Below are 19,024 nucleotides of genomic sequence, written 5' to 3' on the forward strand. Positions count from 1 at the left end.
TCAGAGGGTTCGACTAGTGATAACCGAGCTAATAAATCTCACGTGATTTAATGCAACGCACACAAACAGCCCCGCGCACTCACAGTGGATCACTTGGTCCACACAAAAAGAAGAGATGTTGTCCTTTCAGCTCACTGAATGCTATTCTCCCCCCTCCTGGAACATTAAGTAAACCTGCGGAGATGCTAATGCAATTACCGCACGCTTGCTCTGTACACAAATCGGAATAATTTAAAGGTCAAAGAGGACGCAGTAAGCCATTAATATCTCATCTGCATGGATTTGGAGGCCCTAAATTGCTCGGTGGGTTGTTTTCCAGAGGAAGTGGGACACGCTGTTTGGTTTGTTGTTTACTCGTCCTTGCGAGGCTTTAGCTCTCTGCGTTAGCCGAACAGCATGTGCCCTGCGTCTCACTCATCCACAGACGTAGCTCGTGGGGGCACGCACACACACACACACAGTTGAGGGTGTGCATGCGCGCTCTCCGCGGGGAGCAAATCTGCATGTTCAGCAGTTGTCGAGCCCTATGTGGCCATTGTTAACCTTGCACCGCTCAGCAGGTGCAGCTCAGCTAAGATACCTGTGGGTGACATCCTCAGCTCCTCAGTCTGCTGCACCGTGGGGGGGCTTTGTACCACACACACACACACACACACACTCTGACACTTTCGGTTTTTGATGACGGTGGAGAAAGGAAAGCATCGTTCAGAGGAGTCGCGGTGAGCACTTAGATCTTGGCTCTACGTAGCGAACGGAAGTAGATCCATTTGGACAGCGGACCTGTCAATCGCACGTTAGCCCCGCCCAAAAGCACACTCAGGTATATGGTATAGTTTACCGTAAATGCAACACAATTTCAGGCCATAAACTCATGTGCTGAGGTAATAAATTCAGTGAAAATCAAGTAATTTTCTCATAGACCTCTAGCCAATCAGGAGTTGCCCTCTTGTGGCCTTTTGGAAGAATGCAGGTTTAAGACACACTTCACTTTTCAGCAGGTTATCTTAACTGCAGGTTTCTGCCTCGTTCGACCTTGTAAAATGATGCACAGTTAATTGAGGAGACTTCTAGCTTGTAGAAATATCAGGCACAGCACCATTGATCGATTGCTCCGTTGTGATCGCGTCCTGATGTTCTTCAATGTAAACGGGCTGATTATTAACTTGAATGTTTTGTTCACGTAAGCAGTTTATTGCACTGAACATCCATTTAAATATTTCATGCGATGTCCCATAGATCTGCCATGTGAAAACATTCACAGTATGAAAAATGCATCACAGCCATTCAAGAATCTCATAATCTTTCAATATTGATGAGTTGAGCATTAATTAAGTGTAAGTCCAATCACACTGCTCTCTGGTGGGTCTTCAACCCGAGGGATGGAACCCCCCCCACATTAGGAAGGCCTCTCCGCTCCGCACTAAATCAAACACTGATTAATAAAACATCGTCGGACCACAGAGACTTGTCCCCGTCGACTCCCCTCGGATGGGAGCGGAGGTTGTTGGTCGGTGGGGTTTCTCAGTTCAAAGTGTGGACGTGGACCTCTGGCCAGAACCACTGGCGCTAATTAGCGCACCGCTCCTCTCACATCCCCAGCCTCCCATTGGCTGCCTTTATCTGAGCAGGGAAGCGCCCTTGGGGGAGAGCGTGTATATACACTCCGCTTGATGGGCTCGTTTTATTAGAGCGGCTCGAGATGCAGAGATTGACAATCTTCTCTATTCTATTCCTGTGGGCTACGTGCAGCTAGCTCTGCCTGTATAGATTTCAGGGACGGATGACATTAAATTTAAAGACTCTTTCTCGGGTAACGTCGAGAGAAGGAAGGGAGGAGGAGGAGGAAGCCGAGGCGTTGCCGTGGTGACAGGAGCATGGGGACAAAGTGGCGACTTGCGGCGGTGGCGGCAACCTGACAGGACAGTCGCACAACCTGCGCACAACCAGGGCACACGGGTCCACAGCCAGTGGGCAGTGGGAGGTTTTGTTTTAGCATAGCGACCACTCACAATGAGGGAGGAGGGAGAGGAGAGAGAGACACACACAGCCAGGGACACACAATCAGAACTACAGAAAGGAGACGATGTGCAGAACTGGCAGGCCGGCTTCTCCCTCCCCCCCCCTCTCCCCCTCGGCCTCGCTCTCGTGCTTTCTTTTTCTCACTCGCCTCCTTCACTCCTCCTCTTGTCCCTCCCCCCTCTCTTTGATTGGCACACACTGTTCCAGTGTCCCAGCGAGTTGGCGGCGGCTGGAGTTGAGGAGTTGGGTGGAGGGATGGAAGAGTTGAGGTGCTGAGAGGAGCTCGGATGGAGGATGCTGGGATACCCTCAGGTGGGCTCTTGATGTGGTCCCCTCTTCCCTTGTTTGTTGGTCCCGGTCCTTTTCCTTTTTTTATATTTCACTGCATTTTTATAAATCTCCTTTTCCCCCCCTCTCGCTTTGTTTTATAAGGCGCCCCTTTTAGGTGTGTGCCTGGATGTTTTGATGTAGTCTGGGTAACCTGCTGCATTCAGGGACTCTCTTGAGTGTGTGTGTGTGTGTGTGTGTGTAGTTTGTTGTCATTAGAGTCACGTAGCTCTGCTGCTTCTGCCTCCTCTATGTTCAAAGGACGGTGGAGCTCGTGGCTCCTCCAGGACTCCGCCGCCGCCGCCTCATCCGTGGCAGGCGTCTTCACGATCTCTGTCGTGGCTTCCCGAGCGCCCTCCGGGATGTTTTAAGCCGTTTGTAGCAACGTCACGTTCAGTTGACTTGATTCCTTATTGTTGCCACGCTGGTTCATAATGTGCACGCCCGAAAAATATTTTTGACGCTTCTGGCGCTCTTGGGGGATTCACCGCCGAGCTTCTCCTGCCATGAGTTGTGTACCGAGCGCGGCGGTTCTTTTCAGGGAGGGGCCAGCCCGTCAAAATAAAAGCCCTCAGTCAGTCGGCGTTTTACACTCGGCACCATTTCCATCGGCCCGGCGCTCCGGCCTCGGCTCGTATCTAGTGTCGGGGTTATTCTTCATAATTCTAGCACTCCAACTACCCCGTTGACAGTGTGTGTGTGTGTGTGTGTGTGTGTGTGTGTGTGGGACTGCGACTGGTATTGCGACTGGGATTTCCCTCGCTAGACGTTCTTTCATGATGACCTCGGATGGAGGACTCGCCGCCCTCGCACTCCAGGCAGGGCGATACGAGGGTGATGCGCGCGCGTGTGTGTGTGTGTGTGTGTGTGTGAGCGAGCACCTGAGTGTCGGAGGGCTCATTAGCCCACAGGGTTTTTGGTCAATAGGAGCCAACACCTCTTCTCTTTTGTCTCTCCCTTCACAGCACTGAATCGCAAATTAGTCTGTGTGTGTGTGTGTGTGTGTGTGTGTTTGAAGCAGGCGCAGTGATCCTTGACTTACTGCTTGGCCTTCTCCTCTTACTCTCTTCGAATGTTTCTTCCCAAGAAGACCCCCCCTCTCCCCCATTAATTGGTCCTCTGCAGAGCTTAAACCCTCATTTATTCATCACGCCGTGTTCGATCACGCCACTGAACAGCCAGTTAATGTGTGTGTGTGTGTGTGTGTTTAGGATCGATGCTTAGGCGGGATGAAGGGTTCACACAGTCCCGACACACCAGCGCGCTCAAGAGGACGCTGCGTTTTCAGCACAGCAGCCTCTGCAGAGATGTAAAGGAGAGCGAACTTTGTGTTCATCCACCTCCTCGTAACTCGCCTACACGCTGTTGTCTTCTCCAAACGAGTGTGAAGGATTGACGGCGGTCGGAGAATAAGGAGCGGGAAATCAAAAGTGAGCAGCTGTCACTTGTCTTTGAGCGGTGATTTGTTTGGAGGAGATGTGTGCGCTGTGTGATGGATTGTCGATGACCTGCAGATAGGGGGGTGTGTGTGTGTGTGTGTGTGTGTGTGTGTGTGTGTGTGTGTGTGTGTGTACCTGCTGTCATCCTACAGTAAACATTGACTTCAGCGCCGTAGTTTAAGATCATTTGGCTGCTGGTCCATTTTATCTGACCGGCTCTTGAGAATATGACAATCAAGTAAAACAATGAATAAGCAGCAATGTTCCTTCATAGATGAAAGGAATCAATTAAAAAATAAGTTTGTTCTTCATCCGCTGACGATCGGCTACATTAACTAACTAACTTAAACACGAAAGGTTGTGCAGTAAATCGAGCCGTATTCACACTCGGATTTTCCTCTTTCCTCGTCCTCCTTTTCCTCTTCTCCGCGGTGGAAGTTGAATCTCCGGATGAGCAGTTTGTCACTTCCATGAAGGAGGGAAGCGCGCTGCGAGGGGGAAATGGGTCGTGAAGAGCGAGGAGACGATGAGGAGCGGTGGCAGTATTTCTGAGAGCTCCATCGTACCCTTGAAGGGATGTTTCCCTATTTAATATATTTCCTCTTTTCTTTAAACCCCCCACACACACACTCACACTGTTATTGTTAATGTGTGCTATAAAAACAGACATCAGAACTCTTTCACTCTTCTGTCCGGGACAAAACTTTGTGTCCATGAACCCACACAAGGGTTTGTTTTCACGCCACATAAAAAGATTAACGTCTTAATCTCAATATAAGCGCCTCATAGCCAGAGAGGAAGTTATTAGAATTTAGATAAACGTTTAGCTAAATCTTGTCCTACAGTAATCCTATATGATAGCCGCAGTAATTAAAAATAAGAGCAAGTAAGTCTTTCATCCACAGAATTACAGCAAATTACAGTTCTTGGTTTGTTGATTTTACAAACTCGGCCGTGTCTTTTTGTCCCGTTTGCCATTACTCAAGAGATACGAGGATCAGTTGTAGTTCTATTTGCTTATGAAGAAGCTCTCTGACCACTAAAGAGAATACAAGAAAACGTCCAGATAAAGTGCGTGTCATGATTGTCCATATATATATAGTTGTACGTACGGACAGTCATGACACGCACTTATCAGCCAGGGAGCGCTTTGCAATCAGGTGTTAATTATCTTTAGGTTTATTTCTGTAAGATTACATTTCCACAATATGTGTTTAAATTCTAAATGTTCATGTCTTGCGTCATTGGGGGGGAAATCAATGAAGTGGCGGTGAGGACTGAGACGCGATCAATGAACCGATCCTTAGTAATGAGGTGCTGGATGAGCTCTCTCAGCCTCTCCCTCACGATGACAGCGGGGGGGGGGGGGGGGGGGTCACGCTGCGGTCAGCTGGGGGGCCATGCAGGGGTCTCAGCGGGACGATAGATTCACGGAGTTCGTGCGACAGATGGAGAAAACGTATCGCCGGCGCACATCAGCGCCCAACTGGCCAGAGGCTGAGCAGCAGGTCAGAAACCCTAAAATAACCAGACGTCACCCGGAGGATGGTTGGCTTTCCTTTCTTTCTCCCCCCACACACACTTAAAGGCAGGCAGAGCGGTGCATTTTTAAGGGGCTGCGAGGAAAAGGGTGCAAAATAAGAGCGGAGCGAAAAGCGAGAGAGACAAAAGAAGTAGGAGAAGACGCCGTGAGTGCCCGACGAGCTCTAAGGCAGGAACCGAAAATATCTCAAAAGCGCCCAGCGAAGCATGAAGAGCTCCACATTCTGAGCTCTGAGAGGGGGGGAGGGGGGGGGGCATAATGGAGGGAGGTTGAGCATGTTTGTCGAAGTACAAACCGAGGTCATTTTCCACATCTGACAGTGGAGGGACTGATCAAGTATTTCTCTCGATGTGGTCTCGTTCGTTTGTCACGCCGTCCGTCTTCTGGGAGTTCTCTGCTGAGATTAATGTCCCTTGTCCGCTGAATCCGAGACTCCCTCCTGTCAAACACACGCTCCAAAGCCTATTTATAAGCCCTAATGAGTCTCCGGGTGACAAATGGACACCCTCCAAAACCCCCGGCTTCCTGCGCTCTCCTGTCCCAGCATGCATCTGGCCCCGAGTTTGCGTCGGACCGCCTCCTGGCCCACATCCTCCTGCTCCTCCTCCAGTCTTCACCTGGTTTCTCAAACACTTCTGTGTCCTCTTCCCCGACCTCTTTGTGCCAAACCCCCGCTGTCCCACTCTGCCTTTTCGTCTCCCCGTCCTCTCTCTCCGTCTGTCTCCGTCTCTCGGCTAGTTGGGAGTCGGTGCCGGTGGTTTCTGGATCAGCTGTGGGCGGCTCTGCCAAATGCTCCGGGGCTCCCGGGTTGTGGGGATTTTAGTTTCATTGAGCCAGCAGGTGGCCAGAAGAAAAGAAAAGGGGGGGGACGAACAATCACTAATGAAGACGCTTCTTGGCACCTGTGTTTTATGTTTAAAAGCGAAAGCCCCCCCCAGAGGAGTGCAGGCTATTTCTGGTGGAGGCAGCATGAGGCCTGAAGATGGAGGGAGAACCTCCAATCAGATCCACGCCGGATGTTACTCGGTGCCCCGGGTGCCATTGACCAGGAAGTGTTAGCGTCTCTGCATCAGAGCCCCGCGGATGTCGTTCCCATCAGACCGAGTATGTAACTAAATATAAACCAGCTTCGGAGCGTCTGTGGGAGAAATGCATCGCATTTAGGGTTTAGAAGTGACACATTAATAATGTAAATCAAACATTTTCATCAAAGCTGCCCTGAATGCTTTGTGGTTAAATCAACCAAGAGAGAGGGAACGCTTCTGCTAAATGTTTGTGGATCTCCTGACCGCTTCACTTAAGGGAAGAACAAAGCAGCGTCACCAAAGTGCCCGGGTGGCGTTCCTTTTTTTTGGGCTGTGGGGATTGATCGATTTTGACGTCCGCAGTTGAAGAAAAAAAGTATTTTTTTGTGTCCGTAAACAACATCCGCCAATCCCTGCGCTGCTGCAGTAAGTCGGTGCGCTCGGGAGGTCACGGGGACAGAAACTAATATCTAATATATATAATTCTTGTCATTCCCTCCAGTTCTGCGGCGTTTGTCGTTCACCGCGCTTCGTTTGAGCGCTTCTCTCTCAAGAGCTTGGAAGCCTAAACCAACGGTTCACTGATCTTTTTCGCTCTCAAATCCGTTTGCCTCACATGTGAACCCCAAAGACTGAAGATAATGAACTCCCGAGCAGAGTGGAGTAATTGTCTTTCAGGTGGGGGTGTTTTCTCGGCTCGGCTGCTGGGAGACGTGAGGCAGAAGGTGGAAGGTTAGTGGTGGAACAGTTGCAGTAAGCGGCCACTAGGAACTGCTGCGCTCCTCTCCTCTCGTCGCGGGATTTTGTCTCTCATCCGTGGCACAGTTTTTATTTGACTTATAGTCTTGTTATCTATTATCTGACTGATCGTTGAATTAGCGACCCTGTTTTCAACACGCGCGCCGTCCTATCCGTCCGTCCTCTTGAGATCAGGGCTCAGCCTTTTTTACCAAAAAGAAACCGATTCTCAAAAAATGAAAGATGCTGGGTTTTCATTTCGATTTCTGTTCACATCCGTCTGCTGTGGGATCTCTAGGAAACTCCACCACCTCCCTCCTGTGATTCTCAATGTGTCCTCTCGCCCTGACGCCGTTTGACAGACAGCAGTTTGTACTGTGACACATGACTATCAGCATCATAACACGGATCTGTGCCACGGTGACTCGCCGGCCTGCTCGCGCCACATCTGTCACCCGCCGCGTCTCTCACCATCATGTTAGCGCAACCTTACGCGACTGCACGCTTGTCCGACAAATGTGTGCGTGTGTGTGTGTGTGTGTGTGTGTGTGTGTGTGCGCGTAGGCCTGCAAACAGCTTTGTGGAACAGCTGAGCTGTTGCCAAGGCGACCTATCTGCAGAGGCAGCCGCTGCCCTGCTCAGCTTCCCAGATGTCTGGATCATCCGATTGATCCGTTTTATTTTTATTTTTTGTCAGTTTCTTGGAGGTTATTTTATTTAATTTTGTTTTCAGTAAAAAAAAAAAAGGATCTGGTAGAATAGCTCTAATTAAACAAAGAGGTAATTGTGATGGTTATTCTCATAATCAGCGCTTCCCTCTCCAGGTAGCAGATATCAACAAATCTTATTTCCAAAGGGCAGAAAGCCCCTTTAATGATGAAACCAACTCAGTCGAGACCATCGGAAACCGAGAAGACCAAGACCAGTGCATCCATTAACTTCCCCCTTTTCTCCTAGACAAGGATACTGGGGGTTAAGGGGGGGGGGGCGCAGGACTGACGGGATTTACTGCAAATTACACGTCATTACAGGAGCGTGAGGACGCCGCAGGCTCCCGGTGTCTGCGGCATTAAGCGGGTTTGGGCTTTCCCTCCGCTGAAATGATATTTGAATAATGGTTATCTGGTTTTGGTGCTTAAGTGTTTAATTAGACACGAGAGCAACAGCAGAAGGCGCCGGCCGTGCTGTTTGCTGTAACCGTGCGTGTGTCTCTTTCCTGGTGGCATCAATGAGGTTCACTTAATACTCTTCAGTGAGCAGGACAGCTTGTTCCCACGGATCTTAAGAGCTCCCACGTGTGTTATTGGAGCGGAGCGTCTAACATGTTGCTACACACCTTATTATAACAGTTATTTGGTCTGTGCTGCATTGATTTGTGATGACTGGTAATTGATTTATTTTATTCTGCACCTGCTCTGATCACCACAGTGAGACAAAGAGGTGATTTGTCTGTTTGCCCACACATGACGCCTTGATTTAATTTGATTTTACACTTTATTCATTTCAACTCTTCATTATTAGGAACCTACTGGTTTTGCCTGGAGGGAGCGTTTCAAGAGATTCAGAACTCGAGCGGTTGGTTGCTGCAGTATTATTAGAAAAGCGCTCACAGCGCTCACTCTCCTACAAACAGTTTTGGATGCTTTGACACCCTGCAGACGGGCTTGGCGGCGCGCCGGCTGAATGCTGTCAGTGTGTGGTTCTCTGGAGGAAAGACTCGCCAAGCGGCTCCGACGCGTCCGACGGCGGCTTAACGAACCTCCGTTACCGTACGCAGAGAGGCTCCTGTTCTTAATTACCTTCGCGTAGAAGGTTTCTTCAGCAGCAATTGGTCTTTTACAGCGATGACCTGTTCATATCGCAGTGAATTTACAGCCCTCTTCTGGTTCCTGCTGCCTTAATGCCTGCAGAGCAGATGAGTAGAGTGAGAATATGAAGCCATCGGGGAGACAAGGAGACAGAACAACACGGCAGTGATGGACGTTTCTCTGGCGGCCTCTTGGGGGCACGAGAGACATCACTGTTAAAGAGTTCTAAAGCCCAATGAGTAATCAAAGAGACGAGGAGAAATATTAGTGTTCATTTAACGTTGGGGCTGAACCATAGCGGCAAATCAGCTGGTAATAAAATATCTTCAAATCACATCTATTTGATTCATTGTTGGTATAAAACGTTTAGATGACGTTACGTGGACGTTGTGGTGTGGATCCCGCCCCCAAACCCCCACGTAACACCCCGGCTCGTCTCATGAGTATGCAGATATGTGTGTGTTAATGCTCCCGCACCTATGGGACAGATGATGACGACCGATTAGACCGGACTGTTGAAGCAGCCGCCACAGGTGGGACGTCCTCCTAGAACCGGTGATTGACCTCCACCTTCTACTCATCCTCATATTCATCAGCCGAAAGGGCTTCACAAGCAGCTTTGATGTGTCCGCCGCTCTCCGTTTCAAGTGCGGCTCTCCGTGTGGCTGGCGTGCGTTCTGAGGGTCGGTGTGCGCGAGATAAAAGAACCGCCGGCGGAATCTGATTGGACGAGAGTTTCCGTCCACCTGCCCCTGACGCCCGGCCTGTTTGCATGATGAGCGCTAACTCCTCGGTGTCTCTCTCAAAGGATTAACTTGGCCCGTGTGCTCGTCTTCAGTGATTATTTAATAGAAGAAATAAAAGGAGCTGCTCTTGAGAAAAGGACTTTGTGGCTCTTCTGAATGTTATCTACCGGTTTGGTCTAATTGGAGGTTCCTTTATGCTTCTAGAAATGGGGAAAGGAAATAATGTGCCATTTGTGCGAGGCCTCTTTTTAATAAAACACGGGTGTCACAGTTGGATGGTGACTCTGGGGGCCTCCGGCTCCTCAGCACATGAATTCAACACGCACAGATAGACGTCTGTGTGTTTGTCTGGATATCGCGCCGTATGTCGTAGTATTTGAAGGGGGGGGCGTGTTTCCCTCCTGTTGCTGTTTCTTCAGCTTTGCTTCATTGAAATCCGCACACGGAAAGTCACTTGTGTCACGCTGACACCGCGGACAAAAGGGGCTCTTATTCAAAGTCGGCTGGCTCGATCCGGAGCTCCTGGATTTGAGCTTTAAGAAGTAAGCGTCTGCCGTGATGATGCCGAGCTCTGCGTGCGTGTCCCGGGACGCGCGGCTGAAGGTCCGCGTGTGCGGTCGCATTGTCAGAAACAGCCTGGTCGGGATGTTGCGATGACTCAGGCGTGAACCGCCCCCAACTTTAGTTTATGGCTGTAGAATATTGGAAACATTTAGTTCAAAACTCTTTTTAAAAAAGCTAGAACCTTAATGTTAAGTTATTCGGTTTCATTCTTTATCCATATTTGATCTCTTGCGCGCTACTTAATGACTTAATGGCTCAGCTTTAAACCATTTTCCTCACATTTTGCATGGATTAGTGCACTCAAGATTACTTTTACCTTCTATTTTTTTTTCTTCTGAGTGTCTTACTGGTTTTCAATGGTTTCCGTTCGTAGCCGTGTTTCAGAAACATACCTGTAGAAAATCCTGCTTCTATTTTGGTGGAAGAAATGACACGACATGTTTAGATCTCATCTTTTCCTGGCTCTACTTGCTCCACCATCCCTTTAACTCTGTTTCCTCCACCCTTGCATTAAAGACAGCCCCCCCCCCCCCGTGGAGCTAAACTGAGCAGCACTGATGTGATGAGGTGTGGCTCGAGTGTCCTCTTCGCACCGATAATGTGCTGAATGACCTGGTTCACAAAAGGCTGTAATTAAGAGTCTCTCCCTCCCTTGTTAAGACAGCCGGCGTTCTACCGGGACGACGAGTCACACAAAGCTGCCGCTTTCGTTTGTGCATCATCTCTCGACTCGCTCCTCCACTTGAATGCGCTCGTTCTCTGTTTGCGCCCCCAGGGATGTCGCCGCCGAGCGCTCCGCTCATCGCCGTTTGTGTATTAACAGGTGCTTTGTTGCATCCACATTAATGCTGACAATTTGAACTCGGCTGCCTACGCAGCGTTCCCTAGCGTCTCCCACGGCAACCAGGTGTCTGTGGATGGGGGGGTGGGGCGCAGCAGGTAGAAACATGGGCACTTCATTTCGTCCGGAGTTTAATGATCAAGACGGCGTTCCCCGCCTCCTTGCGGCAGAGGTCGTGGCCGTCTCCGTCAGCTTTCAGGCGTAGTCGGCCTGCCGCTCCGCCCGTGGCGCTGCCTTTGACCTTCCTCTGTTTTCTCGCTCCCGCCGGGACGGCCGCCCCGTTTCACCCCTTTTAACTCTTCCCCCCCACCGCCCCCCGGCGCGGCGGGGGCCTGCGAGCTCTGGCGGATTACCTTAATGGAGACGGGCAGGGAAAAGAAGCGAGGTGCGCACGCCCGCTGCTTCGCGTGTCTCTGCGCCCGCGGGCTCGCCGCTTCAAGTGCAGAGCAGGCGCGACCCGGAGAGAGAAGAGAGATGGAAACACAGATCCAATGGGCTCTTTGCAGGATGAGTGGAGATGAAGTCATCGTAGCTTTGAGCTGGTTTCAGCGCGTTAACGTTAGCGCCTCTCTCAGGGTCCTCGGGTTGCTTCCCGGGCCGATCAGTCGGGGGCTGTTGAGCTGTGACCTGCAGGGTCTCTCAGATGCCTGATTGGCGGTGTGTTTCTTCTAAAGGTGACATTTAATCTGCTTCTAGTTATTTGTTTTGACTGTTCTAGAGTTGCTCCCACATTGGCTCACTTCCCGCCGCCTGCAGCCTTTAACAGACGTAGCGGATTAGCAGTTTGCTGCACTCCTCCTGTATTTCACCTCTTTCCCTCCTTCTTCCCTGTTCGGTATTCCACCGGCCGGCATCCCACAAGCTGCTCGGCCGTGCTGCAGTAAATTAGGTTGTTTATCGAAAGGGAAGAGCCGGCCTCCCCGAAACCGTCTGCATACTGACAGACCTTCTGGGGAGGGCGACCCAATAGCGTGAAATAATAATAGTTATTAGATGGGGCGTTCATGAGAATAACCAGGATGTTTGAATTCTTGGTTTAATTGGGATAACCAGCGACTCACTGGAGGCCACTGCATGAAACAACTGAGCAAGTACAAAAATATGTTTACTCAAAAAATCAAAAACAGAACCACCGGGAGAGGCCAGATTCATCCTCGTCCATTGATTACCTTCTTGTTTATTTACTTCCCTCCTGTGATGTCTGACGGTACGAATCTCAGCAAGAGACGACCTTGTAATGTTCAGTTAGTGCCTGAGACCGACCGTTCAGAGGGATCTTAAACTGTTAGTTACTTTTCACCGTCACAATCCGAGAAACCAGTAAATGTTAATTAAATCAATACAAAGTGAATACATTTCATTTCATGCGTTCCTTTTTCATACAGCATGTTTTACTAAATATATTTTTGTATCGTCTTGCATATTTGCATCCTCCCTGGTAATTTATACATATTTTTCTCAAATACAGCATTAATAATTAGGACTCATGTCGCCTCGAGGTGCAGCTGCAAGATCCCGTGAATTTAGATTCAGCTATTAATAAATGTTTGCTTCTGTGCGTGCGGTCGCCAGCTTTCCTAAGGTTCTGCGAGACTTGAAGCCCCCCCCCCACCCCACACACACACACACACACACACACACACACACACACACACACACACGCAATCACTCTGACCCACTTGTTTAACGTGCCCACAATATAAAGCTACACACGCCTGCCTGTTCCAAACCCGTCACAGCGAACCAATCCGCTTTGCTCCTCACGTCCTGATTCTCCACACTAGACGCAGCTTCTCTCCCCCAGTTCAAAGTCCAATTCATCAGGTGGCTGTAGAGGAAATAACCCCCCCCCCCCCTTTCTCTCCCCGGGGGTCCGGGGTGTGTCTGTGATGCTGCATAACGTTATTGTGGATGTGTGGTGATCGTAATTGTGGGCGAGTTGGCGAACGCACTAAATCCTCGGTATAAATAACCCTCTGAAGGCGGCGCTGACTGGCGAGAAGGGAAAAGTTCACAAAGTGGCTCGGTGAAATGCGCCAGAGATCGTGATGAATGTGGGTGGGGGGAAGGGAGGGGGCTGCGGGTGGAGTCGGCTTGCTCCATCTGGCAGGTTAGTGCCCTCTATTATTAGTATTATAATTATTTCCTTGACCAACGTGCACCATCTTTTCCTGGAGATTCTTAGTCTTTGTAGTTGCCTGCTGCAGACCCCCCCCCCCCCCCCATCCCCCCCCCATCAGGGCTCTTTTTGTGTCGGTTTAAATGAAGCTGGCGTTGCTCAGATTGTTTTGGCTGTCGGGGTTATTGTCTGCAGGCTTAACGTGGAAACATATTGGCTGCGGGTGACGACAGTACAGATGATGAACTTCCCCTTTTCTTCGGGTTGCTCCTCCGCCCACATGACGTCTCCCCCCACTGAAAGTAGGCTGTGTTCCAAACCGTGGTACGAAGAGGTAGAACGTCGACATTCTGCAGCCGATGAGCAGAAACTCTTTTGGTGTTTTTCATCGTCACCATAATGAAGCCTTAGTCAGCTGGCCAGTGTAACGGGGCCCCTGAGTCGGGCCCTTGTTAACCGACGCACAATAAGCTCCCACCTGATGAAGTGTAAACCAGAGATGGGGGGGGGCAGATGAGCCTTGATGTGCAGCGGAGAGCTCAATGCTAATGCTGTTAGCCAGGAGGTCAGTCGCGCTCAGTTTCTCAGTACTTCATAATGTGCTGCATGTCAGGGGCCTGGTGTGGGTTCCGGCCCAAACAGGCTTCTCCTTGTGTTGAAGTTTGCCTCCATCTGGCCGGCTCTTCCTCTGCGCTCGCTGATGAGCCCTTAATGTTCAGATGTTTCCCTCAAGCTCAATTTAGCCTTTTTATACTTTTTGTTTTTTATTTCCTATCATCCATCTCTGATGTTACTGGTTATTCTACCTGCTTAAAGTTTATATGGGATGGAGAAGCTATATGAAAATGTGAATGATCGTCTTGTGATTTCTGTGATATACAATATTAATTTACCCTCTGCAGGTTATTGTAAGACGCTATCAGTATTCATAGCAAACCATCTCCTCATATGTTAACCCGTGTGAAACATCGTAATGCATTATTAATGCATTATCTAATTGTAATTCAGAGAAAGGGCTTTTGTTTCACGATAGCTCTTTTCTGATGGTCATGTGACGTTGTCCTGCATCACAAATTAACCCTTGGCATGTTTCTCTTCTAGCCCACGCCGGGGCCTGTTTCCCTAAGCAAGGTAACTCACCGGGCGAATGGCTCCCTGCTCGTTTGCATCCCTCTCTGAGTTCCTTCATTTCTCCAGTCACGTCTCTGTGTTTTGTCTTCGTCGCCCGTTCTGTTTCCCTTTTTGTTTGCCTTCCTTTCTCGAAGCGGCGTGCACAGCGCCGCTAGAAGGCCAGAGCGCCAGGGCGACGCGCCTCCTTAACAATGGACGGCGGAGTCAGTGGCGTCCGGACGAGAGTCAGTGGGAATATGCAGAGGAAGAGGCGGCGGGTGTTAAGGGACGGAGAGGAGAGGAGTGTTGCCGCCCCAACACAACGAAACAAGACTTAAAACTACAAGAATATCACGGTGGAATATCCGGCAAAACCAACTTAGTTTAAACCCTCTTCCTTTGATCTATAATTGCAGAAGCATTTCACTTTTCTCATTTTTCTTCCCTTTAGAACTTGAAATCAATAATTCTCAAGGGAACCGCTTTGTGCTGGTGGCAAATATTCTAACATCCCATTTCTCTCTCTCTCTCTCTCTCTCCTATCCCCTCTGTTCCTTATTTTTCCACTACCATCCCCTCTGCTCTATTTGTCTCCACCTGTGTGTGTGTGTGTGTGTGTGTGTGTGTGTGTGTGTGTGTGTATGTGTGTGTGTGTGTGTGTGTGTGTGTGTGTGTGCGTGTGCGCGCGCGCCTCTCGACCCTGAACTCTTTCCCTGTGTGGGGATTCACCCCTATTTATCTCACTTCCTTCCCTTCCCTCCTTCCATTCCTTCCCTTCATCCATCCAGATGCCGAGCGCGGAGGCGGTCACATGATCTCGACCGATGACCTGGAGTACCCGCGGGAGTACCGGACGCTGGGCAACAGCGCGCGGCGCTTCTCCAACGTGGGCCTGGTGCACACGTCGGAGCACCGGCACACCGTCAGCGCCGCCCAGAGCCTGGAGGCCCTGACCAACCTGCACAAGGTCGACATGGAGCGCAAGAGGGACGCCTTCATGGACCACCTGAAGAGCAAGTACCAGCAGCAGCAGCACCAGCAGCAGCAGCAGCAGCTGCAGCAGCACGCGCACCACAGCCCGCACCACAACCCGCCGTCCCCCTCGCCCTCCCACGCCAGCATGAGGGGAGCGTCGGAGCGGGCTGCACGAGAACAGGTATACGTTGCCTCCCCCCCCACCCCGGTCTTGTGACGTGTGTGATCACATTTCACCCGTCTGTTTTTTGTCCATTTGGAGCCACGCGGCGACGTGACCCGCGTTTCGTTTATCGTTAATCGTTTGGGGTCCTGGATCGCCGGGCAACAGAGACTCTCTTGTCAGGTAACATTCAAGACGAGAGCAACACGATGCTTCACGTTGTGCCCGTGGAAATAATGGACAGGGGGCGAGAATAAGTGAAGCTGTCAGGAGGTTTCTGTACCTGTGTTATCAGAGGCCGTCATTAAACTGTCACAGCCGAGCTCGGCTTTGTTCCGCTGCCGCCCTGACCTGCAGAACTTTACATATACGCACCGGTGAGGTGTGGAGGAAGACAGGAACCCGCAGATAATGATCCAATTTAATGCATTTATGCAAATGCGGTTATCTGAACACTTGTGTTGCGAATAAAGAAAAAAGCGTGACAGAAAAGCACACCGGGGGGACGCGACAGAATGAAAGGCAGCGGCGAGGGCGGGCAGGTGGAGTCCATAGTTTCCGTGGCAACCTCTCCCATAAATGGCAAGCAGAGATATCGCGTTGCAAAGGTCAGGCTGTGTAGAGCAGCAGGAATTGCACAATGATGGAAGACAGAAGGAAGAGAGAAATAACGAGGCCGACTGTTTTAGAATATAATATATAATATATATTTTAAGCAGTGGTCGAGAGACTGGGCAGATCTTAAAGTGACAGGGTACCTTCACTGCACCTGGGGGTAGCAGAGGATTTCTTGTCATCTCGTGGATGTGCAGAGCATGGACAACGAGGGAGGAGGGGGAGAGGCATGGGGGAGGGAGGAGCCCGAGAGGAGCTCTGCAGCCATTCAAGCAGCCTGCTGCTCAATTAGCCAGCGCCAGCAGGAGCCAGCCACACATCTGCAGAGGAGCTAATCGGCTGGTGTTGTAATGAATTAAATAAAGAGTTTCCGCCGCATGTGCTACTGGAGAGCAGAGAAAGACAGACAGAGAGGGAGAGAGGGAGGGAGGGAGGGAGGGAGACTGAGCGAGGGCAAGGGGAGGGAGGGTGAGAGAAGCACCGGGTAAAAACACGATGAGGATACGCTGCCCCTGACGGACAGCCCGGGATGACTGGCGAGGTGGACAGGTGCACTGCAGGTGAGACGGGGTGGAAGCTTAAAACTGGGAGCTGGATGCACGTGTGTGTGTGTGTGTGTGTGTGTGTGTGTGTGTGTGTGTGGGGGGGGGCTGTGCGAGGTAGGATTACGTTGCGCGCCTCGTGTGTCTATTGTGGTTGTTGTGGCAACGGCGTGCAAATGCTGGACGGCGGACGACGCTCCGTCTCCGCGCGTCCGGCCGAGTGTCTTTATGTCCGTTGTCTTCTTAAACCGAGAGAGCGAGAGAGAGCGAGAGAGAAAGGGCGAGAGGCTGCGGTAACGTTGAGGAGCCAAACTAGAACGGGGGGAGTGCGGAGGTGGGGGGGGAGATAGTAAGAGTGGTTGTGATGAGGAAAGGGGGCGGAGGTGCAGAGAGGATGACGACATGGGAAGGAGACGGGAGGTGGAGGAGGGGTGGTGCGGGCGCAGCCTGCTTTACATGCCGGTCAGGTAACGCGGCGCTTCGCTCTGTGGGGCTGCGTCCTTCGGTCGGGGGCTCAGTGTGTAGATGTTACCTGCATTCCCGCTCCTCCACCCAAAGTTCAAGCCGACCTCTCACTGCGTGCATCAGGCTCACGCTGGAGATGGCGTGACAGCGATTGACGCCGTAAAGCGACGGCGATGACGTTCGTAACGTCTGCACAGGCCAGATGGATTCGATTAATTGACTTTGCATATCTGTGCGTAATCGTCTGTGCCCTTCGGGTCAGGAAGACCCCCCAAAAAATGTTAAGGAGGAACCCTTCTCCCAGGGTGACAGATGCAGATACCATGAGCAACACATTGCACAATGCATATTATTTAAATGATTCATATAATGAGTGTAGGAAGCAGAATAATGGCGACTGGAGAATTGTTCGATTAGCGAGCGGCTTTACTTTAACTCAGAGGTCTTCAAAAGGGGGTCCGCGAAGGTACTGCAGGGGGGGTCGGGAAATTTTTGGTTGATAAGACAATTGTTTTGTTGTCAACTATTTTTTTCCCCACAAATGTAAATCCCTTCAGAATCTTATTTTATTTATGGTCTTTAAATACACATGAATCCAACATATTGAAGCGAACGGATAAATCGATGGAGAAGACGTCATCTGTCAGTGCGCAACACACACACACGTTCAGCTTCCCTCGGCAGCTCTCAAGCTTTGGGCACCGGTTCCCTCACTGCTCCTTTCATGCTGATACGACAGCGCAGGCACCAGCCAATCAGATCGCGTCTAAAGAGCGTGAAGCTCAAGAATAAAAGATGGCGGACCAAACTCCGTGGAATAGGGGGGTCCCTGCTCCACCTCGCCATCAGTTTGGGGGTCCTTGGCTGAAGACCTCTGCTTTACCTGATGAAACACCCGACCACAAATCCCGTCTGCAGCATGAAGGACAGCCGGCCCTGTAGCTTTGTGGGGTAAAAATGAAATCATGTTGTCTCGAGCAAGTGAACAGCAATTATTTATGACTCACCGATGGAGCTTCCGAGCCGCCGTCCGTTCGGCAGCTTCTCAAGGACGAAGCTTTACTGACTGCTGCGCACAATGAATGACGCACAATCAGGTAGTCGAGGGCCAACTTCCTGTCTGACCCCTGAAAGGGAACCACTTCACCCACTTTTAATGAAGCGAGACAAACCGCCCTGCTTCAAACTATGTGACAATATCGTCTCTCTTTTTTTAAAGGTGTTTGTATTTATATGTAATGAATCATTACGGAGAATTGAACGCTTTGCTCCGGCACCATTGATGTAACTAAGAAAGTGCACAACGAGGAGCCGGGAGACCGTCTCCTCCGCGTCACATCAAAGAGATGTTACTTACATAATAACAGGCATGTGTTGGTATAAATGTGTAAGCTATGGGGCGGGAAACAGAAGCGTGGGCGGAGAGTACGCTCCGTATCGTTTTGAGTGTCCCACTTGTCTGAGTGCATCCGAGTCTAGATGAATACGTTTTAGACAGAATCGTGCACGTTATTATTAGCTGCGACCTCCCAGCACGAAGGTGGAAACTTTCCCTGGGCTCGTGTTTACCCACGTTACAGGAGCATCCTACTCCCAACGTCTGTCCCGCATCCATCGCATTGCTCTTCTAGTACCGAGGATTTAAGCAGGTAGAACGCTCCTTTTGGAAAAGGGGACATGAGTAGAAAATGTGAATGAAGGCTCTCGTTCATTCAAAGACACGTCGAGCAGCAGCTTCTCAGAAGAGACGGACAACGTCCCCTCTGAAACGGCGCGTGAAGTAAAGTAAAAGTGCGCAGCTGCAATTCTGCAAACTTTGTATTTGACGTTTAGTCAACAGCTTCATCCTAAACGGTGCATATTTCATTGTGTACTTTGAGGCGACTGCAGCTCGGGGGGAAGACGGCTGGTCCTCCAATCGCAGGCTCGACCGTTTGATCCCCGGATGCTCAACTTGCTCTCCGGGGCTCCTACTGCTCCTAAAA

General features: G+C 50.5%; 1 protein-coding gene across 4 annotated transcripts in view; it reads left to right on the forward strand.

Moving 5' to 3' along the window:
• Window positions 1–19,024, forward strand: part of srcin1a (SRC kinase signaling inhibitor 1a) — a 66,183-nt gene that overhangs the window by 22,104 nt on the left and 25,055 nt on the right. For all 4 annotated transcript variants that reach the window (XM_078084082.1, XM_078084083.1, XM_078084085.1 and 1 more), the window contains exons 2-3: window positions 14,271–14,300; window positions 15,068–15,435. In XM_078084082.1, the coding sequence (XP_077940208.1) occupies window positions 14,271–14,300; window positions 15,068–15,435 (398 nt within the window). The remainder of the gene's footprint in view (window positions 1–14,270; window positions 14,301–15,067; window positions 15,436–19,024) is intronic.

Source organism: Gasterosteus aculeatus, chromosome 11 (assembly GCF_964276395.1).
Source record: "Gasterosteus aculeatus chromosome 11, fGasAcu3.hap1.1, whole genome shotgun sequence".
Classification (NCBI taxonomy): Eukaryota; Metazoa; Chordata; class Actinopteri; order Perciformes; family Gasterosteidae; genus Gasterosteus; species Gasterosteus aculeatus.